Here is a 17,509-nt window from a genome sequence, read left to right as displayed (position 1 = left end):
TATTAAATATATAAATGAAATTAATACATGGAAATTAAAGAAAAAAAAATGAATTTTAATGTAAGAATACTTTTTTAATTTCATTTTGATTCGTGTGTGATTTATTTTGTGTTACGTTAAAGTCATTGTGAGTGTATATGAGTAAAAGATAAGCACCAAGGTTAACAATAAATGGAATTTTAATAACATTTATGTTCGTGAAGTTTCTGAAGAGAAGATAAGCCACGGAGCGATATGCGCCTCCATAGCTCAGGGGTTAGAGCACTGGTCTTGTAAACCAGGGGTCGAGAGTTCAAATCTCTCTGGGGGCAACTTTTTTTATTTCGTAAATTTATTCGTTTTTCACTATAAACAAATGGAAGTTTAAATTTAGTATTTTTAATAATCAAGTATTTTTTAATAATTTTTGTGTTTTTTAATTAAATTTTGTTTATTCAAATAAATGTTATCAAATGCCCTTAAATCTTTTTATTATTTTTATTTTTTCATTATATTTTTAATACCTAAGTAATAAATTTTAATAATCAAAAATAATGTAATAATAAAAATAATACATTTTTATTATTAAATATAATAAAATTTATTTTTTTATTTATTTATACCCCGCAGTCAAAACGATTAGTAAATGTAAATGTCATGAAAAAAATTTTTTGTCAGGTAAATGAAGAAAATTGAGACTTTTTCGACTTTTCATCCAAACATTGCAACAAATTAACACAATATTTAGTAAAAAAGTGCAACTTATTTCGATTTTTATAATTCAAAAAATAACTATAAACAAATCTTTCAAAAATTGTTTTTGAATAGTTAAAAAATTTTGTAAAATTTAATTGAAAACAATTAATTTATTTCAAGTATTTTGTTACAATTTTTGAAAATCAACTTTTGAAGAATTTTAATTAAAAATTTTGAAAATAATTGAATTATCAAAAATTTTTCTTTAAAGGTAAATTTAAAAATGAAAATAAGCTTCTAATTTTTGAAAATTCAATATTTTTAATAATTTTAATTACAAATTTCCAAAAATTTTAAAATGAAACATTTTAAAATTATTTTTAACATTTTGGAGAAAACAATAATGTTCAAAATATCTACAAAAAATATTTTTAAAAACTAATTATTAGAATTGTTTCGTAATAATTTTTTAAGATTCCAAATTTACTTTTTGGACTTATTAAAATTTTTGAGAAATCTTGGTCTTGTTTATAATTAAATTTTTTCAAAAATTTGATATAATAAATATTGCTTTAAATTATAATTATACATGTGTTTATTGTTTAATAATATACATGTGTATGTGCTGCGTGTATATGTGTGAGTATACATGTGTATATGTACATATTGTTGAAAACGTTGAACGAAAAATTTGGTGGACGAAGGAAATATTTTAATATAAGATAAGATAAGATATAAGAAAAGATTAAATTTTTCTAAATACATTTCGTTGTTATTAAATCTTTTTTTTTATTCTATTTTTTATTACTGTTAAACATTTTCAATAATTTTGTTAAAAAAATTTTCTTATTTTTTTGTTTTATTATTTTAAAAATTAATTTTGTTTATTGAATTTTTCTTATTTTTTAAATGTTTATTATCAACATTTTCTTCAAATAAACTTTTTTTACTGATTTTTTTTTATCTTTTTAGTATACTTTTTATTATTAAATATTTTTTAATAAATTTTGTTTCTAGAACATTCCTTATTTTTTCTATTACATTTTTTATTATCAAATTTTTTAAAATAAATTTTGTTTATTGAATTTTTCTACTGTTTTACCATATTTTTTTATTATTAAGTAAATAAATTTTTTCTATTGCTTTTTTTATTAAATTTTGTTTATTTAGTTGTGTTACATTTTTATTATATTTTTTACAATTAAATTTTGTTTATTAAATTTCTTTTTCATCAACACAAAAAAGAAAAATTCCAATTATTTTTAACGAAGAATTTAAAAAAAAAAAATTTTTGCAATATTCTTCACAATGAAACATTTAATATTGAAACGAAAATAATTCTTTTAAATTCAATTTAAATGCAATTATGGATTTAGTTTGTGTTTGTGTGTTTTTTTTATACGCATAGAATTTATATGCAAAGCGTTAATTAGTTTTTCGACAAATATAATATATACTATATACATATACCGGAAATTATACATGCTCTTATACAGATACATGTATAATCCGGTTCAGGTGCATTATTAGATTCACGAATTCTGAAGTTCAAGTCACAAGTTAAATTGTGGCTGGAAGATGTGTTCAATATTGATTTCTCGTGTAAGTGAAGTTCTTACTGCTTAAATTTTCGAGTAAATTCAAATTTAACATCAAGTTGCACTTGTACACCTTCATTTGAAATGAGCCAACATAGTATATACATTCAGTTTAAGCTTCTAAATTCGTCGCTATTATTCACGTTCTTAGAAGGCGAAAAAAAATATTATTCTCAACGAGACGCATTCAAAAATGAGAAAATAATTTCATTTTTCAACAAATTACTCTCTCACTCCCTCTCTCTCCAAATATTAATTGGTAAATGTTACTAATAAATTAGTAGAAATTTCTATTAATTAGAAAAATTTACTAATCAATTAGTAGAAATTACTATTTAATACTAAAATTTACTAGACAATAGTTAGAAATATCTATATTTATTAGTAAAATTTACTAATCAATTATTATTTCTTTCGAGAAGTAATTCTATTAAAATTTTAGTAAAAATAATTCAATTCTTATAAATAATTTTATCAAAATTTAAGAAAATAATTGAATTATTATTTAATTATTACTTAATGGGTTAATAATAAAAATAAAATTAGTAAATATAAAAAATAATAATAATATAGATTTAAATCAATATAAAAATAATAAAATAAATTAAGGGGGGAAACCACATTAGAACGCTGTTTTTAGCCGTTTTTCGCGAAATTTTTTTTTTAAGTAAGAATTTTTTTCAATGAAATAAAACATTTCCACCATGTTTTACATATATTCAACTGTAACTCATATTTTTTTAAGCGTTTATATAAAAAATCTTTCAAATTGGGCAGTCCTGAGCCCACAAATTTCGTCCGAAAGCAAAAAATCAAGTCTATTCACATTTTATAAATATTTTATTATTAAGTGAACCAACTTTTATGTGAAAATATTGAAAATTAAAAAATTGACACTACTTTGAAAAAAAGATTCGATTTTTTGCCTACTTTTTTGCAACTTTTTTATTTAAAAAAAGGTCAGCTATCTAAAAGCGCCATTTTTGTGCATGTGGAATAAAAAAAAATTTTTTAAGGTGCTTACACTTTAATCAGCTATTCCAGCACTATACATATCCCCCCTTTATCTGCTTCATAAGTAGCATGTAAGTCTAATAATTCCTCTTTTCGTCCCTTTCTGCTCTCCTTAGTCTCAAAAGTGCTACGCCTATTCTACTAATCTACGGTAACCTAGAGCGCGCTCCGGCATTACCAGTACAGCGAGGACGTCGAATTTTGCTCTTAAAACTTTTGCAGCCTATTTTTGAACACCTTAACTAACAATTTATGCAAAAAAGAAAAAATCGATTTTTTCAGACGTCTAATGTGGTTTCCCTCCTTAATGTCGAATAAATAAGAAAAACCATTTTTTTAAATTGAAAATTTTCGTAATAATGTAATCTTTGTTGTTCTTATTTGAATTTTTATGTCTAATTTTATTATCTAAAATATGTAGTTGTTTTTTAACCCGTTGACTGTCGCTGACGCATATATGCGCAAAACTAAACTGGCCAAAAGTGGTTCATGACGCATATATGCGCAACTTAAAAAAGGTGATTAAAAACTTCTTAAATGTTCCTGAAATCAGTTACTCGGGGGTTTTCGAGGTCGCTGATTACGAATCTGACATTAGTTTTTTAGGGTATTTATCGAAATTTGATTTCACCAAAAATTATCATACTGATATCAGCACAGAAAAAAATGCGAATGGTAAAAACAACCACATTTGTGTAGTTAGAAAAAAAGTAGTTAAAACTACCATATTCAGCAGCATTTCACACTAAAAAAAAAGTTTTACTTTCAGCCTCTTTTTGAGGCTGAATTTAAGGTGTAAACGGAGTCAGCCCCGTTAAACAAGGACAGACTTATGTGAAATACACGGGCTGAATTTAAGGTGTAAACGGAGTCAGACTTTTTTTTCCTGTGTTTAACTACACTTCCTCAGTTAGTGGAACCAAAATGAAGTAGTTGGTTTTATGTAGTTAAAATAACTACTTTACGTAGTTGAAATAACTAACAGATGCTTGTAAATGGCTCAACTATAGTGTAGTAGTAAAAACTATTGTTAAAAATAGTTAATTTTACTATTGTGGTAGCAAAAATAACTATTTTGTATTAGTTGCAAACAAAATGAGACTTACTGTTTTTATATAGTAAATACAACCTCTGAAAGTTGTTACTTTTATGATTTATGTAGTTAAAACAACTATTTCTTACTAGTTGCAGAGAAAGAAAGAAATTTACTGTTTTCATATAGTAAAATCAATTGTTGAAAATAGTTATTTTTACTATTTATGCAGTTGAAAAGATCATTTTTTTCTGCAGAGAAAAAACGTGAGTGGTAAAAGTATCCACATATGTGCAGTTAAAAAAATATAGTTAAAACTACCATATTCAGCAGCATTTTAACAGCATTTTAACTAAACTTCCATAGTTAGTGGAACTAAAATTGAATAGTAGGTTTTATGTAGTTAAAATTACTACTACACGTTATGATTGTGAATAACTCAACAATAGTGCAGTAGTTAAAAGTACTGTTAAAAATAGTTATTTTCGGAATTTCTGTAGTAGAAATATCCATTTCTTGCTATTTGCAAAATAAATTAAAATTTACTGTTCCAAAGAGTAAGAACAACCGCTGAAATTTGTTATTTTTGTGTTTAATGTAGTTAAAAGAACCAATTCTTACTAGCTTTTAATAATTTATCTCTATGGTGGTAAGAAACATTTATTTTTATAACTACAAAAGTCATAAAAGTAACAATTTCTATGTTATTTTTACTATATGAAAATAGTAAGTTTAATTTTATTATAACTAGTAAAAAGTGGATAATTTTACTACAGAAATTCTGAAAATAACTATTTTCAACAGTACTTTTAACTACTGCACTATCGTTGAGTCATTTAAAATCATATGCTGGCTACATTTCAACTAAGTCCTTGAGCTTAAAAAATTAGTTACTGCAACTAAACGGAGTAGTTATTATGACTGAATCTAAGAAGAATGTCCTCAAGTACAATGCCAGTCATCGTAGCGTGCGAGCGTGGTTAGGTGGTTAGGTTATCGGTTTGCGAATGTTAGGGTCGTGCGTTCAATCCCCGGCGTTTGGGGATTTTTCTCTGTTAGGTGTATAAGAATTTAATATATAAATTATATATGAACAAAAATAGGTAAGAGAAAATATAAAAAATGGACCTCAATAATAATAAAGAACAAATAAATAATTTCATTTTACTACTTTAAACAGTTAATTTAACTATTTTTTACAGTTGTTACAACTACAATTTGTTACGGGCGCCTATAGGAACTACAGGAAATAGTAAAAAAGTAGTCAAATTTACCATATTTTTTTTTGTGTGAGATTAACCAGTTTCAAACAAATTCAATAAATTTAAAAAGAATTTCCGCCATATTGAACCAGATATTTTGAATTTCGAAAAACTGATTTCAGATTCGTAATCAGCGACCCTGAAAATCCCCAAGTATTCAGTTTCAAGCCAATCTGATCAATTTTTTATTTCGTTTTCCGCCATATTGGATCCGCCATTTTGAATTTTAGAAAACAAATGTTAGATACGTAATCAGTGACCCTTAAAACCCCTGAGTAACAAGTTTCAAGCAAATTCGACGAATTTTGAAAAAATTTCCGCCATCTTGGATCCGCCATTTTGAATTTCGAAAAACTGATGTCAGATTCGTAATCAGCGACCCTAGAAACTTTAGGGTACCAAGTTTCATAAAAATCCATTAAAAATTTTTTCAACACACTTTTGGCCCAAACAGTGGAAATCTCGTTGACAGCCAAGGGGTTAAGCTGAAAATTTCTTCACTGTTTAAGGCAGAAATTATTTTTGATTTAAAAATTAAGACTTAATTTGTATCTTAATAAAGATACAAATTTTACGTTCAATGATTATTTTTTAATTTAACCAAGTCTCAAGCTTTAAAAGAGCCTTCAGCGAGTCTTAAGTTATAAAAGTCTTAAGTTTTAAGGTGAATTTTTAGCTTCAACCAAGTCTTGAGCCTTGAGCGAGCCTTGAGCTTTAGGGGAATTTTTAGCTTCAACCAAGTCTGGAGCCTAGGGCGAGCCTTAAGCTTTAGGATTATTTTTAGCGTTAACCAAGTCTCGAGCCTTGAGCGAGCCTTAAGCTTTAGGATTATTTTTAGCTTTAACCAATGTCTCGAGCTTTAAGAAAGCCTTCATCAAGTCTTAAGTTTTAGGTGAATTTATAGCTTCAATTAAGTCTTGAGCATTGAGCGAGCCTTGAGCTTTAGGGGAATTCTTATCTTCAACCAAGTCTCGAGCCTTGAGCGAGCTTTGAGCGAGCCAACATTTTTTTACGCGCCAATTCCCTATCTCTATTTTTTATTTTTATTTTAATACAAAATAGGTCAAATTTGACATAAGTTTTGACGGCCTTTTGGGAGAGTAGCCCTTATAGAATCTTGAAACAGCGGCGATAGCGATAATATAGCGCGATTTTTGTAATATAGGGGTTATGTCGCGTCTCCATCTATATCTGTGACAGCAATAACTTTTGACCTTATTTTGAGGTTATTTTTACCTTTTGACCTACATCTATGGCCTGAAGTTATATTTTAACTATACTATAGCCATTTAAGGCCAATTTCAGAGCGCTGTCCTTTGACCTTTGACTTTTCCCAATTTGAGGCTAACTTCAGACCTTTGACTTTTGGCCATTTGTGGACAACTTCAGGGCACTGAATCCGGCGGCGAAATCTTTTTATTATATGTGACGCTCCACGAGAAAAGGGACCTTATGACAAGAGTAAATAAGGTCCCTTTTCTCGTGGAGCGTCACATATAGAGAGATTATATATTTTTAATACCAGAAAATAAAATTCTTAGCAGCAAGCTTGATATACGTTAAAATGTAAAATAAAAAATTATATTCTTCTTTTCAAATTTGTATATACTCGTTGCAACTGCAGTTTTTCTATTGATAATAGAACGTTTGTTCACTGATAAATAATTTTTCCCCTTCCAAACTGAACTAGATGCACCTGTAGTTTTTCTATTGGTTAACAGAACATCCATTCACTGATAAATAATATTTCTCCCTTCCAAACAGAATTACTTGCACCTGCAGCTTTTCTATTGATAATAGAGCATTTGTTCACTGATAAATAATATCTTCCCCTTCCAAACTGAACTAGATGCACCTGTAGTTTTTCTATTGGCTAACATGTACATATATTCACTGATAAATAATTTTTTCCCCTCAAAACTGAACTAGATGCAACTGTATTTTTTCTATTGGTTAACAGAACACAAAATTTAGATATTTCAGAGGTATAAATACGACTCGCTCAGTCTTCTATTACGTGGAATTAAGTTTCGTCTAATTGTTCCTGAATATCAAATACACGAGAAAAGTTTCACACCAAGGTAGTAAGCAAACAAAATTTTAACAAACAAATTATTTTATTTATTTGAATTATTTTAATAGTACACGGAGAAAATTTCTTTATTAATGATTACAATAGTCTATATTACAGCTCGGATATGTGACCACTTTTTGTAATGATTACGAAAACTGTGTAATGTATTAAGAATTAAGTAGGAGCGATTACTATAGTTACTTTAATGAATCCAAACACTGTATTAATCGTGTTGAAATTTATTTTTTGGAATCACTAGCGCAGTCGACGGCCGCAAGCGGCCGTCTCCTTTGCCGTTCTCTGCCATTTCTCAATTCAGTTCCCTGCCTAATTTTTAATTAATTACAATTTTTCTTTTTTCTTTGTGAATTTGATATACAATTACACTTACACAAACATACAAGCGTAAGGCATATGAAACTGGCGAACGCTAAGCATTAAAAAATCTTTAACTGTTCTACGCCATTTCTAAATTTAGTTTGCTACCTAATTTTGAATTAATTCTAATAACTTTAATTTCATTACATTTAAATATAAGATTTAAACTCCTGCCCTATTATAATTATATTCTTTGTTACTATTATTAATAATTATTTATTATTTTCAATAATATTGATTTCAATTTATTTATTCTAATTTCTTTTTTAATAAACATAAATTGATAAATATATACCATTTGTCTAGTTTTAATTATCTGATGCTGAATTAGAATGTATGTTCATTGTTATTAATAATATTAAAAAAAGTTTTTTGTTTATTTAATTTTCTTAATTACTTTTAATTAAAAAATGAATAAAAATAAATATTTATTTTTTATCAATTTCAAAAAAGGCTATCAACATTTTAAAAGTTAGCGCCAACAATTGGACAACCGCAGCTCCATCTGCAACATGCACTTTGCTTATGAGTATGCCTTTCTCCAATGCTTTTTTCCTAAGCGCGCTGCGAGTTCTCTTCGATATTTTTGATATTCGATCTTGCCCATGCCTTCATGCTTTTTTTTTGGTAGAATTAATAGTTTAGATGTACAGGTTCAGAAAGGGTACTGTAGGCATTCACGCAGAGACTTGTTATAATTACAATAGTCTACGTTAAAAGGAAATCTTGGATTATGTTCACACTTGCAGCAGTCTAAGGGAATCAGTGATACAGACTGTAGTAGCCTTTACAACAGGACTATTGTAAAATAAGGTGACCGCGGCTGCCTTGCCTTCTTATTTTACTATAGTTCTTCGTAAAGACTACTATTGCTATATTTCTGATTACAAATGACTGTTGTAAAGTTAAAAAAGAAAATTTTCAACTAAAATATAATACATTTCGTAACAAGTGTGAACTGATGGCGTTTTTGAAACGAGCGCAATGTTTTTGAAACTCGTTTTAAAAACTTGCGCGAGATTCAAAAAGTAGTTCACGCAAGTTACGAAGGATAATTTTTTTAATAAAGTCATAAAAAAAGGCGTTAAAAACGAGACACCCAGATTTGTCACAAAACTAGTTTACCGATATACATTCAAACGTACAAAAACGTTTTGTCGCGCGGGGGGGTTCGGTGGGTCTCCCCCCGACACAAAAGATTAATTTTCATTGACAATTTAAAGGTAAACAATTCATTTCAGTATTAATGTTGAAAAACCTTTGGTGTGGCCTACAAGGAGAAGGGTACTTCGGGGGGCGAAGCCCCCGTTCTCAAATAACCATCTCCAAATCATAGGCTCCAAATATTAATTATTCTGACAGTCGATAAAAAAAAGTTAGGTTATGTTGAGGAAATGTTTTGACAATGATAGCGAAATCATAGAGATTTTTAGATTTCTAGCGAATCTTAGGTCTTTGCAGGGCATAAAGCCAGTATAGTCCAGAGAGTCCAGAATAGAGTCGAAGTCGGTATGAACGCGCTGATACAACGCGCTCGTCCTATGTATTCCATATGGACGAGCGCGTTCATACCGACTTCGACTCTATTCTGGACTCTCCTTCAAATTTAGCTTAACTTAACTTAGCGTTTTTGCAGTAGTCTGTGTGCTACTATTCTCGATAAAAACGTCGACTCATTTTGTCCTTCTCACTTGGTTCATCGCAGTCGTTACATTGGCTCAACTCTTGTCCTTTTTAATAATTTTATTGCACTCTTCCTTTAAAATATTTCTTTTTCTTTTTTGTACTCTGGGGTAGTCTTATTTGCACTAGGTATGTTTTCGTTGCCTGCACTTCTTACACTTTAACACCTAACCTGCACTATGATGTTCTCTTTGCCGGATGTGACGTAATTTTATCATACATTTCGCTACACTTTCTGCACCTACTCTTGAGGTGGTGTAAAAGTTACACTTAGTGCAGGCAACGAAAACATACCTATTCCGTACGAATAAGGCTGGAGTCCCATGATAGCGTTTTGCGTTGCGTTTTGTAACTAGGCCATGAGTGTGAGAGAGGTACAGATATATATATATATATATATATATATATATATATATATTATAACAATGAACAATAATTGAGGGCGTGGAACGGATAACTGCCTGTAGCGCATGGCCGAAAGGGACTATAACAGTCAGACATCTATGAGAGGCCTAGAGGCGCTCACTATATTGTCTGACTGGTATCCCAGTAAACAACAACTACTTGAAATAAATTAAAAAGAATTCACAAAGAGCTTCAGTGAATCCCGCTTTGTGACAAATACAAATTGGAGCTATGTTGCAATTTTCCTGAATTCGTCAAACTGTATTGAAATTCCAAACCTTCTATTCTTACTAATTCAATGGACAAGTTTTGGGGCCTTTAATTTTTTTTAATTCGCCAGCACGAATTCAATGCATGCCTTGGTCATTTCTTTCGAATGCGAATTCGTTTGCACAAATTCAGGCAAATTCAATCGAATTCAATCGAATATACAAAAAGCTTGAATGAATCCCGCTTTCTACCAAAAATCTTAATTCATTTCAATCCGTTTGAATTAGTTTTTTTTTACTGGGATAGTCCCTTTCGGCCATGCGCTACAGGCAGTTATCCGTTCCACGCCCTCGATTGAAGGGCTACATAAAATAAGGGGACGAACGCGTGGTTGAAAGGGATAATATCAGTCAGGCAGCAGCGAGCGGCTCAAGGCTTGTCACTGCTACCCGACTGGTACTATCCCTTCCAAGCCTCGCGTTTGTCCCCTTATTTTATGTAGCCCTTCAATTGTATTAATTATTGAGAACGAAGTGATTTTTTTTTACATTTAAAGTGTATTAGTCTTTCTCGCAAGCAGTGAATTTTCATAGCAGTTATTATGTTATGTTATATTATGTTATTATGTTATATTATGTTATGCGTTTTAGTATTTAAGTTAGATTTATGTACTTAGGGTTTAGTAAAATTGTCTAGGTTAAGAGGAGTAGAAGACCGTACACCACTTTTGCGTGTTTTTTTAACATTTATTTTTGCATAGTAAAATATATCGAAACACTCGGCTCTTTTCACACATATTAACACATATATTGAGGATTAATAATAAAATATTTTTTTATTTATTCTGCCCTTCATGGTGACAAAATGGCGGCTGAAGTGATTGTCCGGAAAAAACTGGTTGACACGATATCTCTGCTTCAAAATGTCGGAAACAAAAAATCCAAAGAATTTCTTAAAATATATGCCAGTGGCTATGTCATGAACCACAAAAAATGAATTTAAAAAAAATTAGAAAATGGCGGCGGTTTGAATTTTTTTACCCCTTTTTTCACCCCTAAAACGGTTAAAAAATGGGGTTAAAAATGGATGTAGAATGTTGGTTGTGGTTCATGCCATAGCCACTGGCATATATTTTAAGAAATTCTTTGGATTTTTTGTTTCCGACATTTTGAAGCAGAGATATCGTGTCAACCAGTTTTTTCCGGACTAAAATCATTAACAGAAAATTTTTCTCCGTGTAATATTTACAGATTGTAAATTATTATTGGCTATAAAGCATAAAGTAAACAAGGCTCCTTCTTTCCGTGTCAATTTTGCATAAGTTTCAGTCTTTTTGAAATTTATTTTTAAACTAGATGTTAATCAAGCGCTACACTGAGAGAAATGGATAGTCAGATTTTGATGTTAAAAAGATGATGTTACACGATACTATCATTATGCTACAGCCAACCATCACAGATGCTAAAAAAAATATAGTTATGCTACCCCTTACTACCAAGATGTTACTCCTGATGATATTGATGGTAACGGTGACTATCTAGATAGCTGTCTGTATACGTAGCATTAAAGATGGTCACCCTAACCACAATTATGTTACCCACTACTATAAATTTCTCTCCGTGTAAATCGCGCTACTAATTGTTAATTTAATGTATAATTACAATAATTAAAAAAAATGTTATTCTTAAACTGAAACTGATTTTATGATCAGAAAAACGGCAAGATAGTTTTTTTCGTGATTGTTTATCTTGTTGGTTAGGGGCTTTGGTTTGTGTTCGTCAAACCCGGGTTCAATTCCCAGTCCCCTCGAATTTGTTTCCAAAATCAGGGTTGCCACAAAAATTTAATTTTCCTTTTGCCCAATGGGAAATGCCAGTGTAGTGCCGATGTTCACCACTGGCTTAGTACTCAGACGATTGTTCGGCGTAGTCTAGCCGAGCCTCGACAATTAGTGCTGGCGCAGTACAGAATTTTTGTTTCGCCAAAGCTAGGACAAGCCACGGCGGCAAGTGCTGGCTGAGTATAGAAAAATTGTTCACAACGCTCTTTGCCAACATTGCTTTTTTGACATAAACTTGAAAAAAATTATAAAAAAAGTTTATGAATGTTTATAAATATAAATTTATTCAAAAAATTAATATTTTACTTTTTGGTTGTTCATTTTTTATTCTTATTAAATTTAATAATAACAATTTAACACAATTGTCTAATATTATTGTAAATAATAAATTATTTAAACAAATTAAAATTATAAACAAAATTTAAACTTTAATCTCAATAATAATTTGGTTCCTATTAAAATACTATTATACTTCTTACTATGAATAAAAAGTTATTAAAAAATTACCACGTAATTTAAGAATTACGTAAAATGTTAAATGCAATAAGTAAAGTAATTTAATTATTAAAAATTTAGTTCAATTTATTTTATTTCAATTTATTATTTCTAACGTATCCCTATTTTTTTCTCATCTTTGACTCAATAATTGTATGTCTGTGTCTGAATGATACTGAGATATTAATACTTTACTGTACACATGTGTCGTTAGCATAGTGGTTAGAGCGTTAGTCTGTTAGTCCGTAGGTCGTCGGTTCGATTCCCCTCGTCAGCAATTTTGTTTATTTTCATAGGTTTGCGATATTTCTAGATTCCAATCGTTAGGTACTAAAATATGAAAATCTAATGCACACTTACTGTAATTGTTTATTATTTAATTTTTAAATGTTATAAACAATTTTTTTCTACTTCATTTACTATATCCATTGTTAGTCTCCATCTTTAATACAATTTCTTTAAGAAGAGAAATATTTTATGAATAATAACTATTTATTAATATTATTTACCATTTTGTTGTTAAATTATTTATAATTATGAATTTACGACTAATTAATAACAATACGGCATTTATTGCGGCAATATTCTCAGCCAGCACTGGTCCAGTGCTGCGCCAGCGCTGTCTGGCAGCACTGACAGACAGTACTTCGGCAGCGCCAGACGGCGTTATCATCCCAGTGCCATGCCAGTGCTGGCTCTCAGCCTTGCCGCCAGTGCTGCCAGTGCTGGCGCAGTACTACGCCAGTTGTAAATTTCCCATTGGGTGCCTGCCTTTCCCAGACAAATTTTTAACTTTTCCTCTGACCCTAAAGAATATTCTAATTCACTCTAAAAATGATGAGATACTCAAAAAAATGTTCTATTACATTTATTTACAAATTTTTTTAATTTTAAAATTATTGGAAAAAATCACTAACTTCACTTTTTAAATAAATATTTAATCATTATTATTTTTCCATAGGAATTAAGATTAAAGATGACCGTTTAATACTGCCGTCCAATAAAGAAAAAGATACATAAGAGACATTACCATCAATCCGAGAAAATCAAAGAAAACTTTTTGCCTTCAAAACTATAATTTAAATTAACTTTTTTAAAAAAAATTTTTGATCAATATTTAATAAAAAAAATATTCTGCTTCTCATTATGTAAAAAAAAAATTAATTTGTTAAACAATTTCTATTGTAAAATGGACATACGGGTTTCTAGTAGTGATAAATACAGACGAATAAAAGCACAAAGTCGCTTATGTTTATTTCTCGGTAAACTTACTCGAGCTGAGCGGTGCCGTCCAGAGGAAAAAGATACATAAGCGACTTAATATAAAAGAACCAAGCCTGTGTAGTAAAATTATCGCTTTTCTTCTTCTGTAAACTCGACTCACTGTCAGACCATTTTACAGAGGAAAAAGATACATAAAGACAGTCGAGAAACAGTCGCTTCTTTTAGTCTGTAAAGTCAGCTCACTCTCAGGCTCCTTTACCGAGTAAGAAGATACATAAGCGACTTTGTGTATCATTTTGTCCTGTAAGTTGGTGACGTATGCAGCGTCGTTTACCGAAATATGAACCCACAAAGAGCTTTATGTATCTTTTAACTCTGTATTTCGTCACTTTTTCCATTTTTGTCATTTTTAAACAATCTTTTTTTGCAATAAATAATTAAATTTTTTAATTCTTTTTTACACAGTTAAATGCAGCTTTTTTTATGAATCCAATGATACCAAAAACTCAATTTTTTCAAAAATGTCGCTTATGTATCTTTTTCCTCTGGACGGCAGAATAAAATCATTATTTTATATTACGAATATTGTTACTGTAATTTCTTCAAAATTATTTTCATCATTTCAATTAAATTATTATTTTCTACAATTTTTAACTACAATTCTTCTTTAAATCAATTATTTTTAATAATTTTTGAAAAAGTTCTTTGAGAATTTTCAAATTGTAAACAAATGTTTAGAATTCAAGTTTTACGAAATCTCGATTATTCGGAAATTCTTCAATAATTAAATATATATTAGGAAAGGAAAACTTCAAGTAAATTAAAAGAAAAATTCAATTAAACTTTTCCAAAAAAAAATTAATTCTATACAGAATTGTTAGTTTAAAGTATAAAAAATTCAGATTTTCAAAGATTTTACTTTGTAACCTTATTTTCAAAAATTCAATTATTTCTAACAATTCTTTTAATATTCAATTATTATCTAAAATTTTAACTGAAATTCATTTTTTAATCAAAAATAAATAATTTATTGAATAATTGAATGTTTCTTAAATTCAATTCTAATAAAGAATTTTATTGACAAATTTTTAAATAATATAGAATTCTTTTGACGAAATTTAATCAAATTTTTAAGAAGAACTACAGTTTTCGTGGAATTGGGTTAAAATATTGTATTAAAAATAAATTAAATTCCGCGATGAATTTTATTATTTATGCAAATAATTAAATTCTTGTGAAAAATTTTATTAAAATTAGAACACAATTGAGTTCTTGTGAATTATTTTATTAAAATTTGAAAATAATTCAATTATTTCGAAAAATTTTATAAAAAAATTCTCATTAATGTTAAGTTTCAAAATATAAAAAGCAAGGCATAATTAATGAAAAAAAAGACTTTCAAATTAAAAAAATAAAAATAAAATTTCTTTTTAATTTAAGAAATACTTTTGTAAATTTGCAGCATGTTTGCAAACAACTTTGCAACAAATTTTTAGCAGTCCTTCAGTAATAAACTTTTTTAATATTTTCGTTCTGTCCATAAAATTACAATCAGGAATCATGAACATGCAATTATTTAAAAATTACTACTTTTGAGTACTGAAGGTTTACTTTTACGTTAAATTTTTAACTTCTTCATAGTTTACTTGTCAGCTATAAAGTCAAATATTATTAAAATCTACTGTTGAAATATTATTTATCGATTACAAAACTTAGATGCAGATATTTAGCAACGATTTGACAAAAAAGGAGAATTTTCAATTTTCTTCATTTTACAATCATAACCTTTGCTTAAATTAATATTTTTTAAACTTATATTTTAAGATAGACTAACGCCCAAGGGACTTACAATATAAATTTCAATTCGTCTAGTCATATAAATTTTTCTACTTTTCAGGACTTTAAAATATCAACTGAAAAACGTTGCACTACCTTGTTTGTCAATCATGATAAGAATAGCAATAATCTGCTTTCTAGTTTCCATTGTCAGAAGTCAGGACTGTGTGCTTAATTCTGATGAGTTAAATGAAGTAAAGCAAATTTTCAAGGATGCGGATAAAAGTATGGAAGAAGCAACTAAAAATCAAAGTGCAAATGCGGCAATTGTCATAGGCACCAGAAGAAGTGGAAAAAGTACACTAATTAATTACTTGATGGGCAATGAATTAACAGCTTTTAGACGTGATAAATTTGAAGACATAACAATAAGAAAAACTAACGAAAATACAACTGGACCAGAAATTAGTACTAGCGTAGAATTAGGGTCTAAAATTCCTACAAAATGGTCATCAAGAAGGCCAGAACTTCAAAATGTGGACCTCTGGGATACTCCTTCAATTTTGGACAGCAGTGATCCAGTGCGTGAATTCAGCAATGCCCTTTATCTGTATCATCTGATAAGAAGAGTCGAATCTCTGAAACTCATTTTAGATGTCAATTTTAATTCCATTTTTTCTGATGATATTTATGAGATTATTTTGCTTCTAAATGATCTTGATCAATTATTTAATGGCATGTTTAAAGACTTTTTCCCTAGTATATCACTAATTATCTCAAAAGCACCTTATCAACACAATGAAGCTACAGTTGATCATGAATATGTAAGTGCCAAATTAAACTCGATATTAGAAAGTAATCTGGTTGAGTCCCAAGTTTTAAAAGACTTTATACAGCATATAACAGATAATAAAAAAAGTGTAGGCATCTTCAGGCTACCAAAAGATATTGGAAACCTTGCTGCAGATATCGATGATAATATTATTCCAGCTATTAATAACGCTCAGGGCAAAGACAAGGCATCTCACCAGAATATGGGTATATCAATTACAGAACGATATCTACCTTGCCTGCAACACTTTAATGATTTGATGCACAAAGAATAACCAACAGAAAATAGTGTCTGATAAAGATTTCTGGAGTTATTTATACAGGCAGTATTTCTTCTATAACTAAACTACTGTTATTATGGGTTAATTCAAATAATTGTAAACTTGAAAATATGGTGTCGGTAACGTTTCTACGTGAAAATTAAAAAATAAATTCCAGAATTTCAAAAAATACTTTTGGATTTTTCAGTTTTTCTTTCCAATTTATATTCCTCTATACCTTAAAAATTTCCAGAAATTGTGTTTAACGACCATTTTTTAAAAATAACCCTACACGTTGGGCCAGAATTCGTGAAATTTTCACGAAAAATAAAAAGTATTTTTTTTAAATCGAAATGTTGAGAAAACATTTCTATTTGGCTTTAGGAAGGAGTCTACCAAAGAACAGAAAAAAATTTTTTTATAAAAGTTATTGCAAAATGAATTTTTTGAAACTTTTTAATCAAAATTTTATTATTTTCAAATGAATGATCCGATTTAAATGAACCAACCCAGGTGCGATTTTTTGGTCGGCCCATAGTTGGGCCAACTTTTACAAAGTCGGTCCAACTTCTCGTGCCAGAGGTTGGGCCAACCATACAGATGATAACGGCGACCGTCTAATGGCGACGATGGTTGGCCCGACAACTCATAAGGAAGTTGGCCCAACTTACAATGCATATGTTGTGCCAACTATACATTTCAATGGTTGGTCCAAAGACTGACGCCAAAGTTGGCACAACTTTAAATGCGT

General features: G+C 29.3%; 1 protein-coding gene and 1 non-coding gene across 2 annotated transcripts; both read left to right on the top strand.

Annotated features, from left to right (window-relative positions):
* The first annotated feature begins 238 nt into the window (after nucleotides 1-238).
* Nucleotides 239-311, top strand: Trnat-ugu. Its single transcript has one exon. It is a non-coding gene; the product is annotated as a tRNA-Thr (tRNA).
* A 7,195-nt stretch (nucleotides 312-7,506) lies between these two features.
* On the top strand, nucleotides 7,507-16,950 carry LOC122509881. Its single transcript, XM_043624188.1, has 2 exons — nucleotides 7,507-7,663; nucleotides 15,789-16,950. Exon 2 carries the CDS (start codon nucleotides 15,838-15,840, stop codon nucleotides 16,771-16,773), a length of 936 nt encoding a protein of 311 aa, XP_043480123.1. The 5' UTR covers nucleotides 7,507-7,663; nucleotides 15,789-15,837; the 3' UTR covers nucleotides 16,774-16,950.
* Nucleotides 16,951-17,509: the final 559 nt, after the last annotated feature.

This window comes from Leptopilina heterotoma, unplaced genomic scaffold (genome assembly GCF_015476425.1).
Source record: "Leptopilina heterotoma isolate Lh14 unplaced genomic scaffold, ASM1547642v1 Lhet_63, whole genome shotgun sequence".
Classification (NCBI taxonomy): domain Eukaryota; kingdom Metazoa; phylum Arthropoda; class Insecta; order Hymenoptera; family Figitidae; genus Leptopilina; species Leptopilina heterotoma.
The sequence above is the reverse complement of the archived record's forward strand: the minus strand, read 5'-3'. Positions and strand labels throughout refer to the sequence as shown.

Coding starts and splice junctions, on each gene's coding strand:
- LOC122509881 (XM_043624188.1), top strand. CDS start 15,838: ATGATAAGAATAGCAATAATCTGCTTTCTAGTTTCCATTGTCAGAAGT.